This window comes from Camelus dromedarius, chromosome 1 (genome assembly GCF_036321535.1).
Source record: "Camelus dromedarius isolate mCamDro1 chromosome 1, mCamDro1.pat, whole genome shotgun sequence".
NCBI classification, from domain to species: Eukaryota; Metazoa; Chordata; class Mammalia; order Artiodactyla; family Camelidae; genus Camelus; species Camelus dromedarius.
In genome coordinates this window covers 59,625,846-59,645,620 of record NC_087436.1, presented here as the reverse complement: position 1 = coordinate 59,645,620, position 19,775 = coordinate 59,625,846, and the positions used below count along the sequence as shown (strand labels likewise).

The following is a 19,775-nucleotide window of genomic DNA, read 5'->3' as shown; positions in this document are numbered from 1 at the left end:
CCTTGTTTTCACAAAATTTCTTGTATCAGTGCTGTTTAGTTCTCCAACCATGTAAATGAAAATTAAAAATAAAAACCATGATCATAGTTGATTCTTCATTATTCCTTTTCATATCTGACAATGAGAGCTCAATGTATTTTACTGGATAAAATTAAGGTTAAAGAATAATAATTTGGGGGTAGTGAGTACTTAAAAGATCCCCTTGTACAAGTGTCTCTTACAATTTGGGTAGTTGTTAACATAATCTAAAGATTTCATATTTTATACTTCCTGGTGATGTGTATTCCAGGACATAATCATCAGCATCAGCAAATTGATTACCAAATATATGCATATAGAATCTTATGCCAGTAACTAGATGTAATTGTCATAATAGACTTTAGGGCAATTTATATGAAGGAAACTGGGGAAGGAAATACTTTAAATAAATAAATTAGATATAAGGAAAGCATTTTAAATGTGATGAATTTTATGACTGTTTGGAATATTATTCATCAGTAGTGTAACTTTTTTCCTGACTGAAATTTATTTCCTGTACTTTATGTATAGACATTCCTGGAATGTCTCCAGGTCTTTAATTCAGCTCTGACTACATAGAATTGGTATTAGTTAACGGATAGTCTTTTTATAAAGTGAATTTGTGGTTGAAATCCTTATTGGGGAAAATAGCAGGCTAGGTGTTAACTATGAGAACTCTTACAATTGTAAAAATACTCATTAAAACAAAAGAACACATCCACAAATATTTATATTTTCCGTGATTTGTCACATTTTATATGCAGTAGGAATCACTTATTGTCCTTTGACTTAACATTTTGTTCACATTTTCTCAGGAAAGTGTAGTCTGACATTTTAATTTTTCACAAATACATATACCCACATATATCTATACTATATTTACTGATAATTTTCAATAGTATTTGTCAGAAAAAATACTAGAAAGTCTTATAGAAATTTTGTACATTATAGATGATTTTTGTACTCCTCTTTTCTTGCTAAAGCTGCCAATATTAGCTACAAATTGTTCTTTTTGGACCACTATGGATGATGTTTCAATGATATGAATGTCAGAATATAAGAGACTACAAGTATCTATTAATATAATATCCTTGGGAAGGCAGCTGTTGCTACATATTTTGCTTAAGATAGGAAATAGAATCCACAGAAGATATTGATTATTATGAAAGCTATTAAGAGAAATTTCCAAAAATCCACTACAGTGAGTAAGTTCAAAGATTTGTACAGTAAACAGCTTCTAGTCTGCAACAGATTTATCAGGAGACTTGAAACTAATGTTAGAGTACAATGTGCTCCGATTTCTAATGCACAGGGCAAGAATTACTTAAAAATAAATTCAGAGTGTCTTAGCAAGAGCCTATAAACACAATACTAGTGATGAAGGAGATTGTTAAATAAATGATGAATGTGTCTTAAATAATCAATGCCAATTTAACCTCTTTCACCCTCCTCTGTCTGCACAGGCTTAGTTTATTGAAAGATCAAAGAATAATTTCTTAGGTGTCACTTGTGTTATTAAAACAGGATAGAGGATGAATAGATGCAGTCAAGTAGCAATCTTGCCGATTATAAGATTACATTAAGACGTAGGCAAGATTCTTCTGATTACATCAACTATATGAATAGATACTTCAACAAAGCACATATACTGCCTGTAAACATTTTATAGTTTGAACTACTGCAAATAATATTTTGATTTAAATAATTGAGAATGAATAACCAAAATGCTACAGTGAAGATTTTATATTCTGATGCTGAGAAAAATCAGGTACTTTTATTAACTTGACATCTTTATGGACTTTTTTTTAAACTTCCTTTTGCTGTTCTGCAGAAGATTGTCTTTTTAAATGTGGCTGATTGACTTTAAGTGTAAATTTTTCTTTCCATGAGTGCCTGAACTTGACTCAGAACAGTCACAGGGTCTCTAGATTGCTCTTCAAGACAAAAGCACTGAAGTTTTAAAAAGTTCTTTCTTTTATTAACATATATTTTACACTTATATTTAAAAAGAAATGCTTGTTAGCATCGAACTAGGAATATTTTGTCTTTATTTTCTTTGAGTTTTTAAAGTTACCAGGTGTTTCATCAAGTATTAATAACTTAGTCTAAATATCATGAATGGTTTTCATTTGGCTATTGAAAATTGACCAAATTGTGATGTCACACATATTTTGTCTCAGTCATGTATGAGTTAAGCATGGGTCAGATTGGAAATGTATGCTCACACCATTGTCTAGTTTTCAAATACTTTAACACATTTTCCAAATGGTGGGAATTGCTTTATAAATGCAGGGTTCTCCTTAACTAGTTACATTATGAATACACATTTTGAAAGACTCATGCAATTATCTGTGTATTCTCAATCTATGCTACTTCTCTTAGATTTAATTTTGGAGCCCTCCTTGGAATAGTTAGTAGTGTGCAGGGAATTCTAACAAATATGAAAATAGTTCATCATGTAAGGAATAAGAATGATTAGTTTTTACTATAGTTGTTTTATTAGCTATTAGAGCAGGAGAATATTGTATTATATTAATATGTTATGTCAGCTTATGGATTAACCCCATTTCTAAAAATTGAATAACTATCAATTAGGCTCTCTCATCTAGCTGCTAATAAACTGCAATTTGTTCAATCTATTTTAGATCCATTTGTTGCTATCATCTTTCTTAAATTCAGCACTTCTGATCATGCATCAGTGTGCTCCAGCATTTAGTAGATGAGTATCTCCCCTCATCATGTTTCGTTTAGCTATATTTACTTACCTCAGATACTTTTTTTTCCCACAAGTTTAAAAATATCAGATTTAAAAACTGAATGATATATTCCAGGTTTTCTTTTGAACTACAATTTTCCATATTGCATTGAGGATAACTTTCAGACAGGAACATTGATTAAAAATACATGATCATCTGCCACAGGTGCTGTTTATATTTAATGCAGGACTAACAGTTTATATAGTGGTAATGTTCTAAGGGCATCACTTTTGAAAATCTGTACATATGTTCCTTGAACAGATGTTGCTAAGTGCCCCCTGGAAGCCAAGCCCTCTTAGGTACTTGAGATACACCCTTTAACCAAACCACAAATATTCCCTAGTGGAGCTTGAGTTTTATTATTATACTCAGAGAATACATGTAAGTAAAGTGCATGGTTTGTTAGAAGCTGATAAGTGCAATGTGAAAAAGAACAATGGCACAGGGAAAAGATAATTGTGAATGTAGGTGTGGGGTCAAAGCTGTGATCAGAAATTTTAAATAGAGTGATCTGGGCAGATCTGAGGGTGAGATGTGAGACCGGAAGGAGGTGAAGTGAACACCCCTTTAGTCAGAAATCCTTTTGTGATATGCTCCTTGAAAACCCCTCGAGGGCCCTCAGTCAGAACAAATTGATGTATCTTGGCTGCAGCCCTTGGTTGGCTTCATTTAGAGGCTCTGCAATATGATAAAAAGGAAAAAAAAAATACTTTCTGGACCATTAAACCCTAGAATCAGACCAGTGATTCAAGAGACTCACGCTAGGGGAACGCAGACCACTGAGAGAACAGCCTGCTCAGCCTCTGAGGTCATGTTCACTTTGCACCGGCATTGAGAAGAAAGCTCAGTCTAATTAACTACACTATGTAAATTACATGTACTTTTCTTCTTCCTTTTTTGGCATGCAGTCTCTCCACCCTCTTCTCTCTCTGTGTGTGTACCACTCTTCTTCCAGCCCAGGCAGAGTGGAATTTAGACTTCATTATATATCAGCACATCCCATTTATTAGAGGTGTACCACTAAAAGTAAACAATTAGAGAAAGCACTCAATAATTACTTGGTGAAAATTAAATGAATAGATTAACTAAGACTCTAATATTTTTATAATTCTAAAAATCTAACAAATCAGTAAGTGTTTTACTTTTTTCACAAAATCATACAGAAGTGTATGTTGCTATCCTCCAGATTTATTCTATATTGCTTTATTATATCTAACAAATATTTTGCAATGACTATTCTGTGCCTTTTAGAATATGTGTTAAATGCAAATCAGCATAGACAACCAGTGATTTTAAAACATGAGTGACAATGTGCAGTTGCCCTTCACAGTATTGCTTTGAATGATTCTTTTAAAAATCCTGCATCTTTAGGAGCTAGATCATTCCTGGAATGTCTCCAGGTCTTTAATTCAGCTCTGACTACATAGAATTGGTATTAGTTAACTGATAAATCTTTTGTTAAATGAAATTTGTGGTTGAAATCCTTATGGGGAAAATAGCAACGCTAAGTGTTAACTATGAAAACTCTTATAATTGTAAAATATTCATTAAAACAAGAGTACACCCACAAATACTTTATATAACCTTATGGGAGGAAATATAGTTAATTCCCTGAAATGGCCCAAACCACCACCTTAAATCCATCTGAAGGCAACAGAAGGTGGGGATGCGGGGGAGGGGGGGGGGAATTATGGAAAGTTACCAGGAAAAACTCAGTAAACAAGGATATAGTTTGTTATGCAAATTTAAGTTGGTGCCTTCTTTATTGGTAGAAATTTCTAGAGTTTTGCTCATCCTCCTCTTCCTGGTACAGAGAGGGAAAAACCCTTACAAATGGAGATTTCCCTTAAAAATGTAAATTCTTGGAAAGGGTAACTTGCTTCTCATTTTTTTAGAGCTTCTCTGTGTCTGTTTCTTAAAAATAACCAGCTTTTGAAAACCCGTTTGTCAAAGAGGCATGTTTTGGGGTAGTATATTTTGCTCCCCTTTATCCTAGTAATAGTGATTATATTTGCTAAAAATTGTGTTGATTCAGTGATAATGTTGATTAAAGAGAAGAAATGTAGATACTTGTTGAAAAGAATTTTTCCCAACCTACTTCTACTTCATCTCATAGATTGCCATCTCTACAGGAAATCTAACTCCAAAATTTCAAGTATTTTCCTTAGAAAACTTTAAAAGTGTTTTTTTAGTATTTTCCAGTATGCTAAGTGGCCTTGTATGACAAGGAGTCCCTTCTGAAGGAATTTTTACCACCCTCGGAGGAAAACACTATGTATATACTACGGGCATTTTTCGGTGTCTATTTCTAATACATTATGCAATTGTAGCTAATCATAATTTGTCTTTAAGTTCTAAGACTTTGCTCAAGTACTTGTTCAATGTAAATCTTTGGGGATTTATATTCATTTCTAGGGAAAGAAGTAGTTTCCTTTAATGTGGTCTACAATCAGAAAAATCCTGCAAAAGCAAATGTATTCTTTAAATATATGTATGTATACATATGTCTTTGCAATATGAATATAAAAATATTTATATAGATAAATATACAAATAAAACAAACACAGTCTCTGAATACACATGCACACAGACCTGATGACATAGGTACAAAAAAGAATCTTTTATTTACTATACTGTACTTAATACAAAAGATAAGATTACATGAAATTTATTAACTTGTGTATGTACATAATAACAGAAATCACACTGTACACTAATACATTTTAAATGTCTTTGAATTTTAGTATGATGAAGTTGGATTTATACAACTATTAGCTGAGTATATTTGTAACCCAATTATATTATACTTGGTATAAATTAATATTTAAATGTTTTTTAAAGGTAATAGTCACATTTGCTCCCTTAAACCATTACTTTTTCAATATGCAGAAATCATAAAACCATATATTCTAAATTGAAATGATAATGATAACAATTTTCATCTTAGTATAAAGATGTGACAGTACTTTACTTTTTGCATTATTCAGACTGATAGCTTTTTTATTTTGTTGTGGTTGAGCCTTTGTTTACCCAGGCTATCAGATTTAATTAAGTTACTTCATTTTTTTTTTTAGTTTTCTTGTGATGTCTGCTGTTCTGACAATCCTTTTACTTACTTGTAACTTGATTTTAGCAGCACAAAATTAGATAATATCTGTTAAGATCATGAGCCCCTATAATGTTCTTTCTCTATCAAAAAGTTTCTCAACTACTTAACTCATATCTGGGGACCTGAGAATACTTGTGTAGAGGAGGATAATTTTATTCTAAGTTCTTCGCTGAGACCCCATTATAATACAGAATAACACGAGAAAAACAAAAGTTTAGTAACATGTATACATCTGCTATAGATGGGAGATACACAGGAAAACTGAGTGAACTCCTTGAAATGTCTTAAGCTACCATCTTAAATACTCTCTCTAGCTAAAGACAGAAAGAAAGAAAGACAGCAGGAAGGCCAGTTATGGGAGGTTACCAGGAAAAAGCACCATAAACAAGGGTATGGTTGTTATACATGTTAAAGTTGGTAACTTCTCCACTGATGAAATTTTCTAGAGGTTAACTCATCCTCCTTTTCTGGGTACAGAAAGGGAAACACCCTTATAAATGGAGATTTTCCCTTATAAATATACATGTCTCTTACAAAAGGGTAACTTTTACTTAATTTTCAGAGGTTCTCCTTTGTCTGCAGTTCCTTAGAAACAGTCAGTTAAGATGATTCTCATGCCAAAGAGACATACTTCAGAGAGTCAAATTCTGCTCCCCTTCAATCCTACCTTTAAATCTTCCCCCAAGAAATTCCACAGCCCAGAAACTGAGATAAGATGATCCATTATTTCATTGAACCAGTGTCTTACTCTTGAGAATAGGTCAGTCAAGTTAAACTGTTGTGTCTCATTTCAGAAGGTGATCTTGAAGAGGAGTTTCCAGTGTTAGATTGATACAGTGCTAGCAATTATGTTTAGTAAGAGGCAAGTCTATTTTAAAAGACAGATTAATGATCAGAACAAACTGTAACTCAGTGTGAGTCCAGGGGGCATCTAAGTCAATTTTCTAGATGTCAGTCTCAAAGCATCTTTTGTCTCTGATGTTATCAGAATGTCTCTTATGTTATCAGGTGTTCAGGTAAACTTTCTGAGTGTCAACAAACATGGAGGCTTATCTACTATACATGAGCTGTTGTAGAGATGTCCCTGAAAGTTTATATCAGGTGGCTCACATTGGGTTTGCAGAGCTTTAGGAAAGGGCTTCTTTCAGTCATTACAGGTTAGAAGGATGGGAGAAGTTGAAAATGAGCTTGGAGAATTGTAGCAAGATATTTGAGGAAACTAAAAGAATTCAGGTTCCAGTACAGTTTACAGGCAAAAATCAAAACCTCTAAGACAATAAATATGACTAGAATCTAAAATCCACAAAGGTGTGGATTTTCCCTCCATAATCACCCTCATTTTTACTAAAGATAATCACAGGAAGACTAAAATGTTTGTAAAATAAGTCTAGTCTCATTAAACTTGGCTCATCTGGTTATTTACATAAGTGCAGCAAGAATAGTGATTGGCTCTACAGTCTTTTTAAATCTGCTTTGCTGAAACTATTTTAATAAATAATCTGATTGAAATTTTAAAAGCCTCAAGGCTAGGAAGCCAAGTGAAAAAGTTGCCATCACACTCTGCCTCAATACGTACAGTTTTGAGTTAATTTAGACCTTTTCTCAAGGTCTAAAAATATCTCAAGGTTTCTGTGCCTGCCAGAAAGTGACCTTCCTTACTCACCTGGTAAGGTGCTGGGAACCCTGTAAGCAAGGTACCAGGCTGGTTTTCCAAGGGGCTTTATCGGCTCCATAAAGTCAACCTTAGTTTCTTAAAGTTGTCTGGTCATATCTGATTGTATGCACTTTCTCAAATATGACACTCCAGTCAGAGCCTTCGTAATATAGCCAATGTTTCTAATTTTGTCCTGTTAACAAGAACAGATTCTTAATTAACTTATGCAAATAAATACAGTGCCATGAACATAAGAATACTTAAAATCTCTGAATTATGGAGGGATCAGGTAGGGAGAAAAAATAATTGTTTCATCTTTATTCACAAAGACACAATTTGCCAAATTGCTATAATTAATACTTAGCTTAAGAGAAAAGAAAAAGATTAACTTTAAGTCTAGAAAAACAAAACATTAAAGAACCAGCAATGTTTAAAACAAAAAATTGTAAAAATTACATTCATCTTCATCATTTATTCAGTCCCATGTTATTAAATCTCATCCTGCTTTAATCCAGCTTTTCCATTATTTCTGGCAATTCTTACCTAGTTGAGTTTCATGATCTTAAATTATCACGAATTGGTATTCTGATATACTTGCTAGAGTCCTTTTCATGAATCTCCTTGAGGATTAATCACTTTTGCAAAAGCATCGAAGTAAAACAGTAACTGCTTGCAAATCAAAAAGTACTTAAATAGCTATGGTTAAAGATCTGATGAGAGTTCATATCAGTTTAATTGAAAAAGATATTTGGTGATTTCTGTGGCATACATTTTAAGACTATAAATAGAATTACAAATTACAACTTTATACCAGTATATATCAGATTTCTAGGAATTTTACACCTCATACATTTTCTTAGCCAAAAATACATCTTACTTTCCTTACATGCAGAGTTGTTTTCCTTAATTTTAGTAGTCTTAGTAACAATAATTCTTAATGCTTATACATGTTAATTTATAGAAAAAACTAAAGAAAGTAAGCAATTGTGAACTGTATGTTACAACAGCATTCTTTAAATTTGCAAATTAATCCATTTTATAATTTCTAGAAGCATGTGTTCTTTTTAATAATACAGTCTTTCAGTGTTGCACAAGAGATGTTTACTAACAAATCTAAATGTGTAAGATTTGTAGTTAGTTCCTGTGTATTAGGAAGCCAAAAGTAGCTAAACCTATGTTCAGGAATGTAATGTTTAATAATTTACCTTATTTGGAAATAATTGAGATATTCAATAAATTTATATCATTTAACTTAGCAAAACTCTAAGGGTTAAAGTTAGCAAAAGGATTTGGGAAAATATTAAAGTAGGTATACCATAATACATAATTATTACTGAAAAGTTCAACTAAAAACTCTTATCCTTCTTACATCTAAATCAGTTGTTATCAACAATTTGTTTAAATTACCTACAAATAGTTTGAGACATTAAACAAAGTCAGCCATCATATGAAGCTATTTTTCCTGCTGACAAATTTTGTAACAGATAATATGAACTTCTTTGACTATTAAACCCAGGTAGAATGAGAATTATGTTTGTGTAATATTTAATGTTAACAATGAAAATATGTCTATTTTAATTAAACCAACAAACTTCAACTAGCTTTTTTTTTTTAACAGAAAATTACTCTGGATGATGTGAATTTAAAAAAAAAACTGGGGTTAGTTTTTATTTCTGAGAGTTTTAGGAATACTTAACTTATAAAGCACTTATTTTAGGCCAATTAAATAGAGCTCTTCTGAAAGTTAATTTTAGCAATAACATCTGGAGATAGAAAAAATATCACTCATCTACAACATATATATATAGATATACATATATACACATACAGATGCAAACAGATCTTATAGCTTTCATTCTAAAATTTTAGCCATAAGTCAGGTACAATACTAAACTCACTGTTTTATAAGAGAACAGTTTGATCCAAATTGTGTTTTTGACCATTTGTCCACAGAGATGGCTAATGCTTTTTTTTTTTTTTTGCTAATATGTATGAAAGAAGACACTTGAAATTTTTCATTTGCTTATTTTCCAAATAGCTCCTTCTGTTTCTAATGAGAAATATCTCCCTAAAGTTTACATTCCAAGGAGTTCTTAGGTCTTAGAGAAAATGGAGTAGAAAATTTACAAGATGGTGGAGAAAATTTACATCTCAAAGGCACAGAGAAAGTATCAAAATTTTCTCCAAAATGGGGTTTTAGAGTATATTTGCCTATTAGCAGCGATCTAGAATAATTATTTAAATTTTCCTTATTTTTCTAAAGTGCCGATAGTACCATTTCCAAGGTCCTGATCTTCTGTAAGCATTTAAAGAACTGGAGAGGTTTGAGGGGTTGATTTAAAAAAAAAAAAAAAAAAAAAAAAAAAGGATAGTGAATTTTGCATTGTTTCTAGAGCTACAACTCTGGTTTTGCAAAGATTTGAAAGACAAAACTAGTTGTTTGTAATTCCTCAAAGAATTTGGTCGTAGCCTAAATGATATCAAGGGACTTTGCCCATCTGACTGCATCATTTTCAATTTGCTTTGTATCAGGGAGATTTCCAACTAATATGGAGATCAAAAGATTTCTATATTCTGGAGCTTTAAGGTTTAATGCAGTATGCTTTTGTAAAATTTGTATTAAGCATTCAACAAAGGCCTTCCAGTGCTCTTTTTTTTTCCCCCTTAGTGTGCAACTCAACTTTAGGCCAATTAACCTTAAGGGGAAAGAACCTCTACTGTTGTTTCAATAAGCACCTGAACATCAACCTCTAGCTGATTTATTTCCTGATCACTTGTAGGAAGGCCTGGGAGAACTTCTGGTCACCTGTTTCTCCTATGAGGGAGGGTTTCCCAAGGGGCCTTCTGGCTTACCTGATAAGTACAGTATAATCATGGATGGGAAGAATACCTATTAGCCCCCAGTTAGGGTTCCTGTGAGTAAGGTTCTGGATGTCCACTGATCTAACTATTCTAAATCTGGTAATTATCTTCTGTAAGTGGTGCTAAATAAGGCTTTGTAATTTCATCTTGTTAAAGAAGTCTGTAAGGTAAGCTGTTTTACTTCTTAGTCCCCTCTTTTCATAGGTACCAGAAAGACAGTTACTTAGAACAAGAGCTCTGCAACACTTTTTCAGACACAGAAATTCTTTCAGTTCAAAGGAGTCATCATCTGGCCATTGACAAGTAGGATCTTATATTAGTCTCAATAACAACTCAAACCAGTAAGGCTATTTATGGCTTAACCATAGATGCAAGAAGCATCACAAATGACTGTGCAAAAGATAGAGCACTCACAAGATCCAGAAATTTCACTCTCAAAGTTAGTCTAAGAAAACAAAGACATTCATTGAAACAGGTGGTAGGAATGGTATAATGAAAATAATTTCTCTGGTTTCTGATGTGATGCCTTCAGTTGTAGACACACTTGCCTGTGACACTAGGCAGGTACTACTGGAATGAGACTTTTCCAGTACTAAAGAGACAATGAAGTTTGAGATGTCAGGGGTCCCCTGTGGACTGAGACCCTTCTGACAAATTCCCCTGACAGCTAGCATGGCTGGACCATAAGACTGCTGCTATTGGGCTGTCCACTAGATGCATGCTGACACATGCATCTTCCAATTAGTGGATACCAGAGAAAATATTCTTACTGGTCATGAAGCCAAGCTCTTAAGACATAGAACAAGACAAAAGGAAAATCTCATCTAGGCTATGGTTTCTCCCCCTTATGACAAATGGCAGGAAAGTTAGAGACAAAAGCAAACAATTATTATCTCTCTGGGAGGAAATAGAATCAATATAAAATGAGAGTACACATCATAAAAAATCTTTACCAAAGTACTGTACTCAAGAAACTAATTCACACAGGTATTTTCTTCTGCTAATCTACATTTGTAAAGGAAGGGACAAGAAGTGTTGACCTTCCTCTCTTGACCAGGAATTATAGCTAAATAGATCTAGGACAGCTGGCTTTGGTAAGAGTTCTTAAGCTTGGTCAGCCTCTTCCAGTTTTCCAGAATCCCATTGGTGGGCTTTAGAGCAAGTATGGTGCCTCACCAGTTTCCATCATGGGTCACCAAACTGTAGGGATGGAAAAATTTTACTTCTACATGTCTAGGTTCTTGGCTGTCTCCCTCCTGTAATAAAAGACATAGTAACAGTAGAAAAACAAAAATTTAATATCATGTATGCTTCCTGTAGACATGTAAGATACACAGGAAAACTGAGTGACTAACTAACTCCCTGAAATGTCCAGGCCTACACTTTAAATACCATCTCCAGCTAGAGATGAAAGAAAGATGTTGGGCAGTTGTGGGAAATAACCAGAAAAAGCACAATAAACAAGGTTAAGGTTGTTAATGCAGACTTAAGTCAATGCCTTCTCCATTGATAAGTTTTTAGAGATTTGATCATCCTCCTCTTCTGGGAACAGAGAGGGAAACACCCTTACAAATGGAGAGTTCCCTTATAAATGTAAATGTTTCTTACAAAAGGATCACTGAACTCAGTTCTCAGAGCTACTTCTGTGTCTACAGTTTCATAAAATAATTGGTTCAAGGTAATTTTTATGCCAAAGAGACATATTGTGGGGGTGGCAAATTCTGCTCACCTTTATTAGCTTGTGTCTTCAGTCAGTTAAAGAAGTAGTAATACTTTTAGGAAAGAATATTAAAATATCAGATTATTAGTGTTTCAAATAAAGATGTAAAGTGTTTTATATTTAATAACTTATAAATAACCATAGACAGCTACAGAAAAAAAAAAAACCCGTAAATATTTGGCTTCATACCAAATAGGCAAAGGAATTGGAATTTTCAGAATAATGTGTTACAGAAAGTTTCCTAAAAGAGAGCTGCATGTAACATTAACCTCATGCTCTATAAAGTAAGAATACCAGGAAATTATACGCTTATGTGATGACACATTGTTAAGATGGTAATTAGAATTTTAAATTTATAAAGCTGAGTTACTATAGAGGAAATTTATACCAAAAAGAGTATAATTTGCAATTCAGAGTTCTTAAAGAGTCATAGTTCTTTACATATCAGAATTACTTCAGATTTGTCATTTTATGAGCTTTATGCTTGTAAATGGATTTACAGATTTGGGTTTAATCCATCAACTAAGAGGAAAAACTGTCCAGTACAGAGTAATTTTCAAAAAGAAAAATACTCTAAACAGGTTCAGTTTTTTCTTGCATTGGAAAACTATAACCTAAAAATTGATGAATTGTTCATTTTCTTAGTCTAAGCCTAGAATTAGAAATAAAGCATTTTTCAGATTTTAAGGTTGTAAGAAACACTTAATATTGTTCCAGAAATTCTAGTCTTTTTAATTTATGAGAAAGTTGCTTCAAACTCTAAGTTAGCCTGAAAGAATTAGCTTTTCTTGTAGGGAGCATCAGTAATGACTTAATATTTCTTAAGGTCCAATAAAAATCAAAAGGAAATGTAATGTAAATCATTAAAATATACAGAAATTACTTGGAGTGTCTATTATTTTCTACTTTTTAAGAATATTTCCCCATTTTGTTTTTATTATGTTAAAATATAAATACTAAATCTATATCTATAAATATATTACATGTACAAAAACAGATGCATATACGTTTTTTAGCCTTTCAAATGGATATTATTGTACTGTAATAATTTTTTACTTCATAATTCACATGATTGAATATGATATTCAGTCATTTAAACTTTTTGCATTTAAGTATTTTCCTTTTATAGAATAGCATTGTCATATATTTACAATTTGATATTGAGAGAAATTTTGAAAAATCTAAAAAAAAATTGTACATGATTTTATTCTCTATCTAGCAATACTATCTTTAGAAATCTACCCAGTACATGCATATTCTTATATACCAAATAGCACTTGTATAAGGTTTTCCCTTACGGGCATTATTTTTATTAGCTAAAGATGAAAACAACACAAAAGTGCCCATCAATAGGGGATGTTTGATTATGGCTCATTCACAAAATGAAGAGCTGTAAAGCTTAAAAAAAGAGAGAGAGAGAAAATATCACTGTTCTGATAGGGAGTAATCTCTAGATTATATTAAAAAGTGGCTCGATGAAGGTGTGAAGCAGTTACAATAGCCCCAGAGTGATCATGAAAAAGTATCATAGCTCTCAAATTACTGATGTCCCTCCAGAATAGTCAAGAGGAACCATTCTTTGTCATTAGTTGTTTCCTTGTAATCCCTGTGTTCTACTAGCTGAAAAGGACAGAAGTATTGGGGCTTTTTGTCCTCATTACATGACAAATATTAGAATATTAGAAACTGTCATGGTAAAAGAAATGTTAGAATCATATACTTTAGTGACATTTGTGTCACTAAACATACTCAAACTATTTTTCCCTTCATTTTTACTAACATTTTTTAGAATATTAAAAGGTAGATTTGGGTTAGAGCTTTATTAAAAATATGACTGTTAGGGGTCATACCGTGGAAAACAAATTCGAGATTTCCAAAATTTTCAGAATATATTTCCTTTGTCTTCTACATTCATTTAACTAGCATTTGGAGAACAGGTGCTAAACACAGAGTACCTATTAAAAGTGTGTTAGTCTTAATGATTCTTCAGACTTTTTAAAAAAAGATAATGGTTGGTTGGCAAATACAAAGCTGTCTCTGTGTACAACATATTATAGCTTCAAGTTTCCTTTCATCAAAAGATATTACACCTTTTTTCATTTATACAGTCACTTAAATAAGAGTAAAAAAAAGGTATTTCAGGCACTGAGATTGTAGCTGTGAATGAGAAACAAGCAAGTTTTCTTTCTTAGTAGACCTTGTATTCTAGTGGATGAGGACAGAAAATAGATTAGAAATGAAGAAATAAACAAGAGAATTTCACACAGCGATAAGGGCCATGATGTAAATCAGCAGAAAGATGAGATTTAAGAGACCAGTGAGGGGAAGAGGAGGGCTTGTGCCTAGGAAGCACTCATCAAGGAAGACCTGGGGATGTTGCCTTTGAGCTGTAACCTGAGTGATGGTCAGCTACTCAAACCTAGGGCAAGCACTTTGAGGGGAGAGATCAGATTATGAAGTGCAGTCACCTTCGAGTACTGCTTGCTGCCTCAGGACTGCCTCACGTTGGTTTTGGTCTTGTCCTCCTACATACAGGCTCTACACATTCTAATCTCTGTAGGCACCACAGATAAATCTGTAAAAGAAATAAGCACAAACATGCAGTTTACACTATTGTATTTCTCCTTTAAAACTGTTAATGATTCACTAAGGCTTAAAGGATAAAATCCACATTCCTCAAACCACCATCCATAGCTGCTAAAGTGATACTCCACTATTTATGCAATTTTAGCTCCAACTGTCGCCAGACTTAAATCTTTTATTCCACTTAAACTGCTCTTACACAAATTTCTATTTCTTGTCTCAGTTGTTTAGTGTTTTGATTTGTTTTGTTCTTTTGCTCTTAACTGTTTTGTTTGAACTACCCCTTCCCTATAATATAGCTCTCTTTTTAGGCCTAGCTCCAATCCCATAACCTTGTTTTGTTTACCCAAAATGGGAATGCTGTCTCTTAGAACAATTTCAGCACTTAACGATCCTATATAATGTGTCTTGTAGTGGTCAGTTCTATGTATTGGCATCAGTTCTCTGCATTGACGTATAAATCTCTCCTATGTATTAACATAGAACTTACTGTTTTGCAGTAGGGCTCATCTTTTCTATGTTCGTTTACATCTCTCCAGTTGAATTCTGCATTTCTTGGGAGCAGCTGCCACATTCTGTATTTCTTGGATCCTGTGTTTCCTTTTATACACATTATCTGCACAACAGAGTTTTTTTTATTTTTCCAAGTGAAATACTCCTGTCACAGAAAACTGCAGTGAAGTATACAGATTTAAAAATAATTGCTGCAAATTGAAAATTCTGTTGAAGCTTTGTGTTTAGGATGATTAACAGAAATATCAGGAGAGCCAGGTAGACTTACCTATTAATCATTTATTTTTCTGGAAGTGAGGAATACATAGAGTTGAGTAAAAAACTATTATATTTTACTCTACTTACAAAACCAAAGAAATAAAATTTTGCTAATCGATCTTTCCTCTTTTACCGTGTATTTGGTAGTAAAATATTTAATTGGAAGTTTGGAGCCTATAAACACTACTAATACAGGTATTTTAGTGAGTGTTAATAGCAATTTTTACTTAGAAAATCGTGAATAAAACAAATTTATGTTGGTCTGTGTTTTTTTAATTTGTGTTTAAATGTTTTAAATCTTCATATTAAGTAAAAATTTCATTTCATTTTTATTTGATGTCATTCATTCATTTATTTTTGTTTTCTTCTTTTCAAGGCCCTGTGGAATCCTACATGCACTGAAGTTTTATTTAAACCAGTACATATTTCAACCTAGGTTAAATCATTATCTGATAAGAAATGTATCACAAATCTGTGACATGCTAAATATTAAATCAGTTTCCATTATTTCATATGTTGGCTGTTTCTCAGTATGTAATACAGAAATTTTTCCATTCCAAATATTTGACACCTTTTGCATTTATACACAATTGAATAAAATATGGATGAAGATTCAACTAACATATTCCTGATTTGTATTTTTAAAACAAAAATAGATATTTAAAAATTATGTCCATATGCAGCTATCCTAAAATGTAATATTCCACTTGGCAGTACATATTTTTTGTTCAACCTTCTCATCCGTGTCATTTGTCTTTCTCTGGTTATAGTCTTCATTTAACTTCACTGTATATTCTGTGTACATTAGGTAAGTTTGAAAACAATGCTTCTAGTTTCCGCCATCCTAGTGTGACAGGTCTTATTGAAGAATGAAATTACCTCTATTTTTCTCTTGTGTTGAGATCGAAATATGAAAGCAGTATGTCTTCAAATGAAGTAAATCATGAAGAGTCTAACTACAGAAAGTCAAAAACCTATTTATATCTCTAAACAAGTGAAGAAAGTCAATTGGCTGTTGATCTCTTATTGAGGGAAGTTTGTTGAATGTATTGTCTCCTGGACTGCCTGATTTCTGTGTGTTCTTGTTGATTGCCTTTTCTATACTAGCTCACTTAATTATCAAATGGCTGGGTGGCACCTAAGCACTCATGAATGTTGTACTTTATTGCAAAGATAAATGACAGAGCCCAGAGAATGTCTTAGTGTTCTGGTGCAGGACAACAGAAGAGCCATAGAGCTAAGGAGAGGAAAGCAGGTTTTACTGAGTTCTCTATATTATTTAAACAGGCAATGAAATAATCGTTAATGTTGGTAACATTCAAAAATACGTTACAAAATTAATTAAATTATTTGAATCATTATATAACATATAATACACATGATCAAGTGTTGGGTTTAAACCATGATATTAAAATAAAACTATAAATATATTTATTTACATGAAAACACTGTTTGTGTCCTTGTTGAATTTGCCCTTAAAACATCCTTTTATAATTCAAGATGTGAAAATGTTTTTGTTTCTCTAACAGTTTTCTAGTGTTTATTCTTTTATTCTGTTTTTATCTCTTCCTATTTATTGTCTTATTTTATATTTCAAACCCTTTAATGTAGATAATGTAAGAAATTCCATTACCTAAAATAAAGCACTCTCCTGGTAAAGATTTTTATCAGCTTGAATGGGCAATATCATTTTGAAGAAGAAAGAATTCAATTAAAGGTATTTTGAGTAGGATGCAAAGGGAAAAAAAAAATTGCATTAGCACGTAGATTAAGTCAATAAAGAAAGGTACTTTTTTCCCTCAAAAGCAATGTAGCAGAAACTGTCAATAGAGATAAAAAAAAAAAGGCACCTAACCTGAAAAGGTACTATTCTATGATTGCTCTTTAACAACATTAAGACCTTTCAGTCTGCTTCCTTGGAAACCTTTTTTTTTTCCCCTTTTATTTTATTCAATGGAATTTGAGCTGAATATACACCAGTGAATGTGTTTATAGATTAATAACTTTACTTCATGGTGAAATGTATTCACCATGAAGTATCTTTTCCAACAATGTTTATTATATACTTTGTCCATTTATTAAAATGTATGTATGTATTTGATTATATTAAAAGTGAATTAAAAATAGGGATTAATGGGGACATTGTTGTTTACAAAAATGTTTAAGAACCATTATAATACTGCACTTTATTCCAGTGTACAACAAAACTGAGGTTGCTAATTGTTTCTTAAAGAAGCAGCAAGAGATATAAAAGTGTATCTGACAGTTGTGAACAATGTAACAGCAATATATATTGATGAAAGGAAATATTATGCTGTACTATTATGCCTGCATATTTGTCTGAAATACTTTGACAATCACTAACTAAAAATAAGAGATGGACAAGCTTAATTATATTTATTTTCCAAATAAGGAAAATGGAATTTGAAGAAACTGACTTTCCAAAGGTCATATAACTTTCCTAACAAGTGATAAAGCTGTAGATTGTGCTTAGGCGTTTCAGATCAAAAGTCAAGATTTTGTTTTGTATCCTGATTTCAGAATGCTGGTAAATTGAATGATTGCAAAACTCAATATAAATTATACATGAATTACACATACAAATATATAGATACTTGTATTTTATATATACATTATATATTAAAGGTTGAATTTATGTTAAAACTGCCTTATAGATTAGGCATAATTGTCATATTTACTATGACAATGCTGAAGTAAGATGTGTAATACATTAGCTAAGGAAATAGTTCTGTAATATTGAAAATTATTTTTTCAAGTATCAAGTGCTTAGAGGAAAACCATGGACAGTTTTGCTAGATGTTTTAACAATTTTAACACATTTTATCTATATTTTAAATCATTTTCAAAATCTATTTTTTGCACCTTGAAATATACACATGTTAAATGTTCTTATTTATCATATTTTTAAATATAAGCAACTTATCATTCTTGGTTAGATTTATGCCATATAGCTGTGTTTTAAATGACTTTTTACTGAAAACTCTTAAGTATATTATGTACAATTTTGTATGTATGATTTTTATTTGGCACAAATTTTCCTTGATAACAGTTGTATCATTTTTCAAAATTGCCTAAATTTGATATTGTTTTAAATATTTGTTTAGAAAAGAAAATATACTTTCTTTTCCATATTTAACTTGATGCTAGAGGGAGGAATGTCCAAATATAACAACAGGATGCTTTTCATATTTTTTGTATATTGTGCCTATATGTTCATACAGGACTGTCTAAATATAGTTCTATCATATCTTAATTTGTTACATATAATCACTCTAAAAGGAATCTTTATCTTGGCGCTTTTTTTTGGCAATAGTAATCACTGTTATGCTGACATGTTTAAAAAAACTAACAAGTACATTTTCAAGCATATGTCAATTTCATTTGATTTATATAGTTGAAACAAGTCCCAGTGTCAGTCTTAGATTCACATATGTATCTTCCATTGAAAAGAACTGTTATTCTTGATATTAATAAGCATTGAGAACTGTTAGAATGTTCCATGCCTTCCAAGTGATGTGTTTTGATATCTGAATTTACATAATCCATTTATATCATTAACTGTAATGGAGAAAAGTAGGATAGGCTGTAAAATGGAGGGAAAAAGGAGATGTTAGCATCTTTTATTTTTTACCCCAAACCAAACATCCTGAGTATATCTATTGGGTGTTCACTTAACTGTTTTGTGAAAGCTTTTCTCTGCTTTGCTATTCTCCTCTTTGACTGTACGTATAGGAGGTTGATGAACAGGAGGCACAAATGATAATAAAATATTTTCTGGTGAATGTTTCTAAGACTACCTGAAAGCTATTTGTTGCATCTTTAATTTTTAAACATCATGGTCAGATTATATACGTATGAAATAAGGAAACCCTTATTTTAAATTATCTTCTTACCAAGTTCCTTTTTTAAAGAGGAGGAAATTTGATGCGATAGCATTAGCATTCCTAGGGAAGAAAAGGCAAAAACAATGACAAATGTGAATGCAAAGTGGATTCTTATGGACAAAAACAATTAATGTAGCAAGAGTAAAAGGATCGTTGCCATATGTCCTCCCAAGATTTTTTAGATATATATATTTTTAAGTTTCCAATTTTTTTAAACATAAAAAAAGGTGAAGGAAGTGTTACCTCACTCCTGTAAGGAAGAAAAACCACTAGCTTAAGGATTCCAGACTGTTTATCAAAGTTTAAGTACTAATAAATTTTGAATATAATGACCAGAGAGAGTGAATAAATTTCATCCCTTCCTACTCAGGCTCTTTACAGAAGATTCTTCTTCATA

General features: G+C 32.1%; 1 protein-coding gene across 5 annotated transcripts in view; it reads left to right on the top strand.

Moving 5' to 3' along the window:
* Window positions 1-19,775, top strand: part of CCSER1 (coiled-coil serine rich protein 1) — a 1,104,264-nt gene that overhangs the window by 607,335 nt on the left and 477,154 nt on the right. The window contains exon 10 of one of the 5 annotated variants that reach the window (XM_010987663.3): window positions 15,850-16,919. The exons of the other annotated variants lie outside the window; for them this stretch is intronic. Coding sequence (XP_010985965.2) covers window positions 15,850-15,909 — 60 coding nt within the window. The 3' untranslated portion in view covers window positions 15,910-16,919. Of the gene's footprint in view, window positions 1-15,849; window positions 16,920-19,775 lie in introns of those variants that run through there. 5 annotated transcript variants of the gene reach the window in all.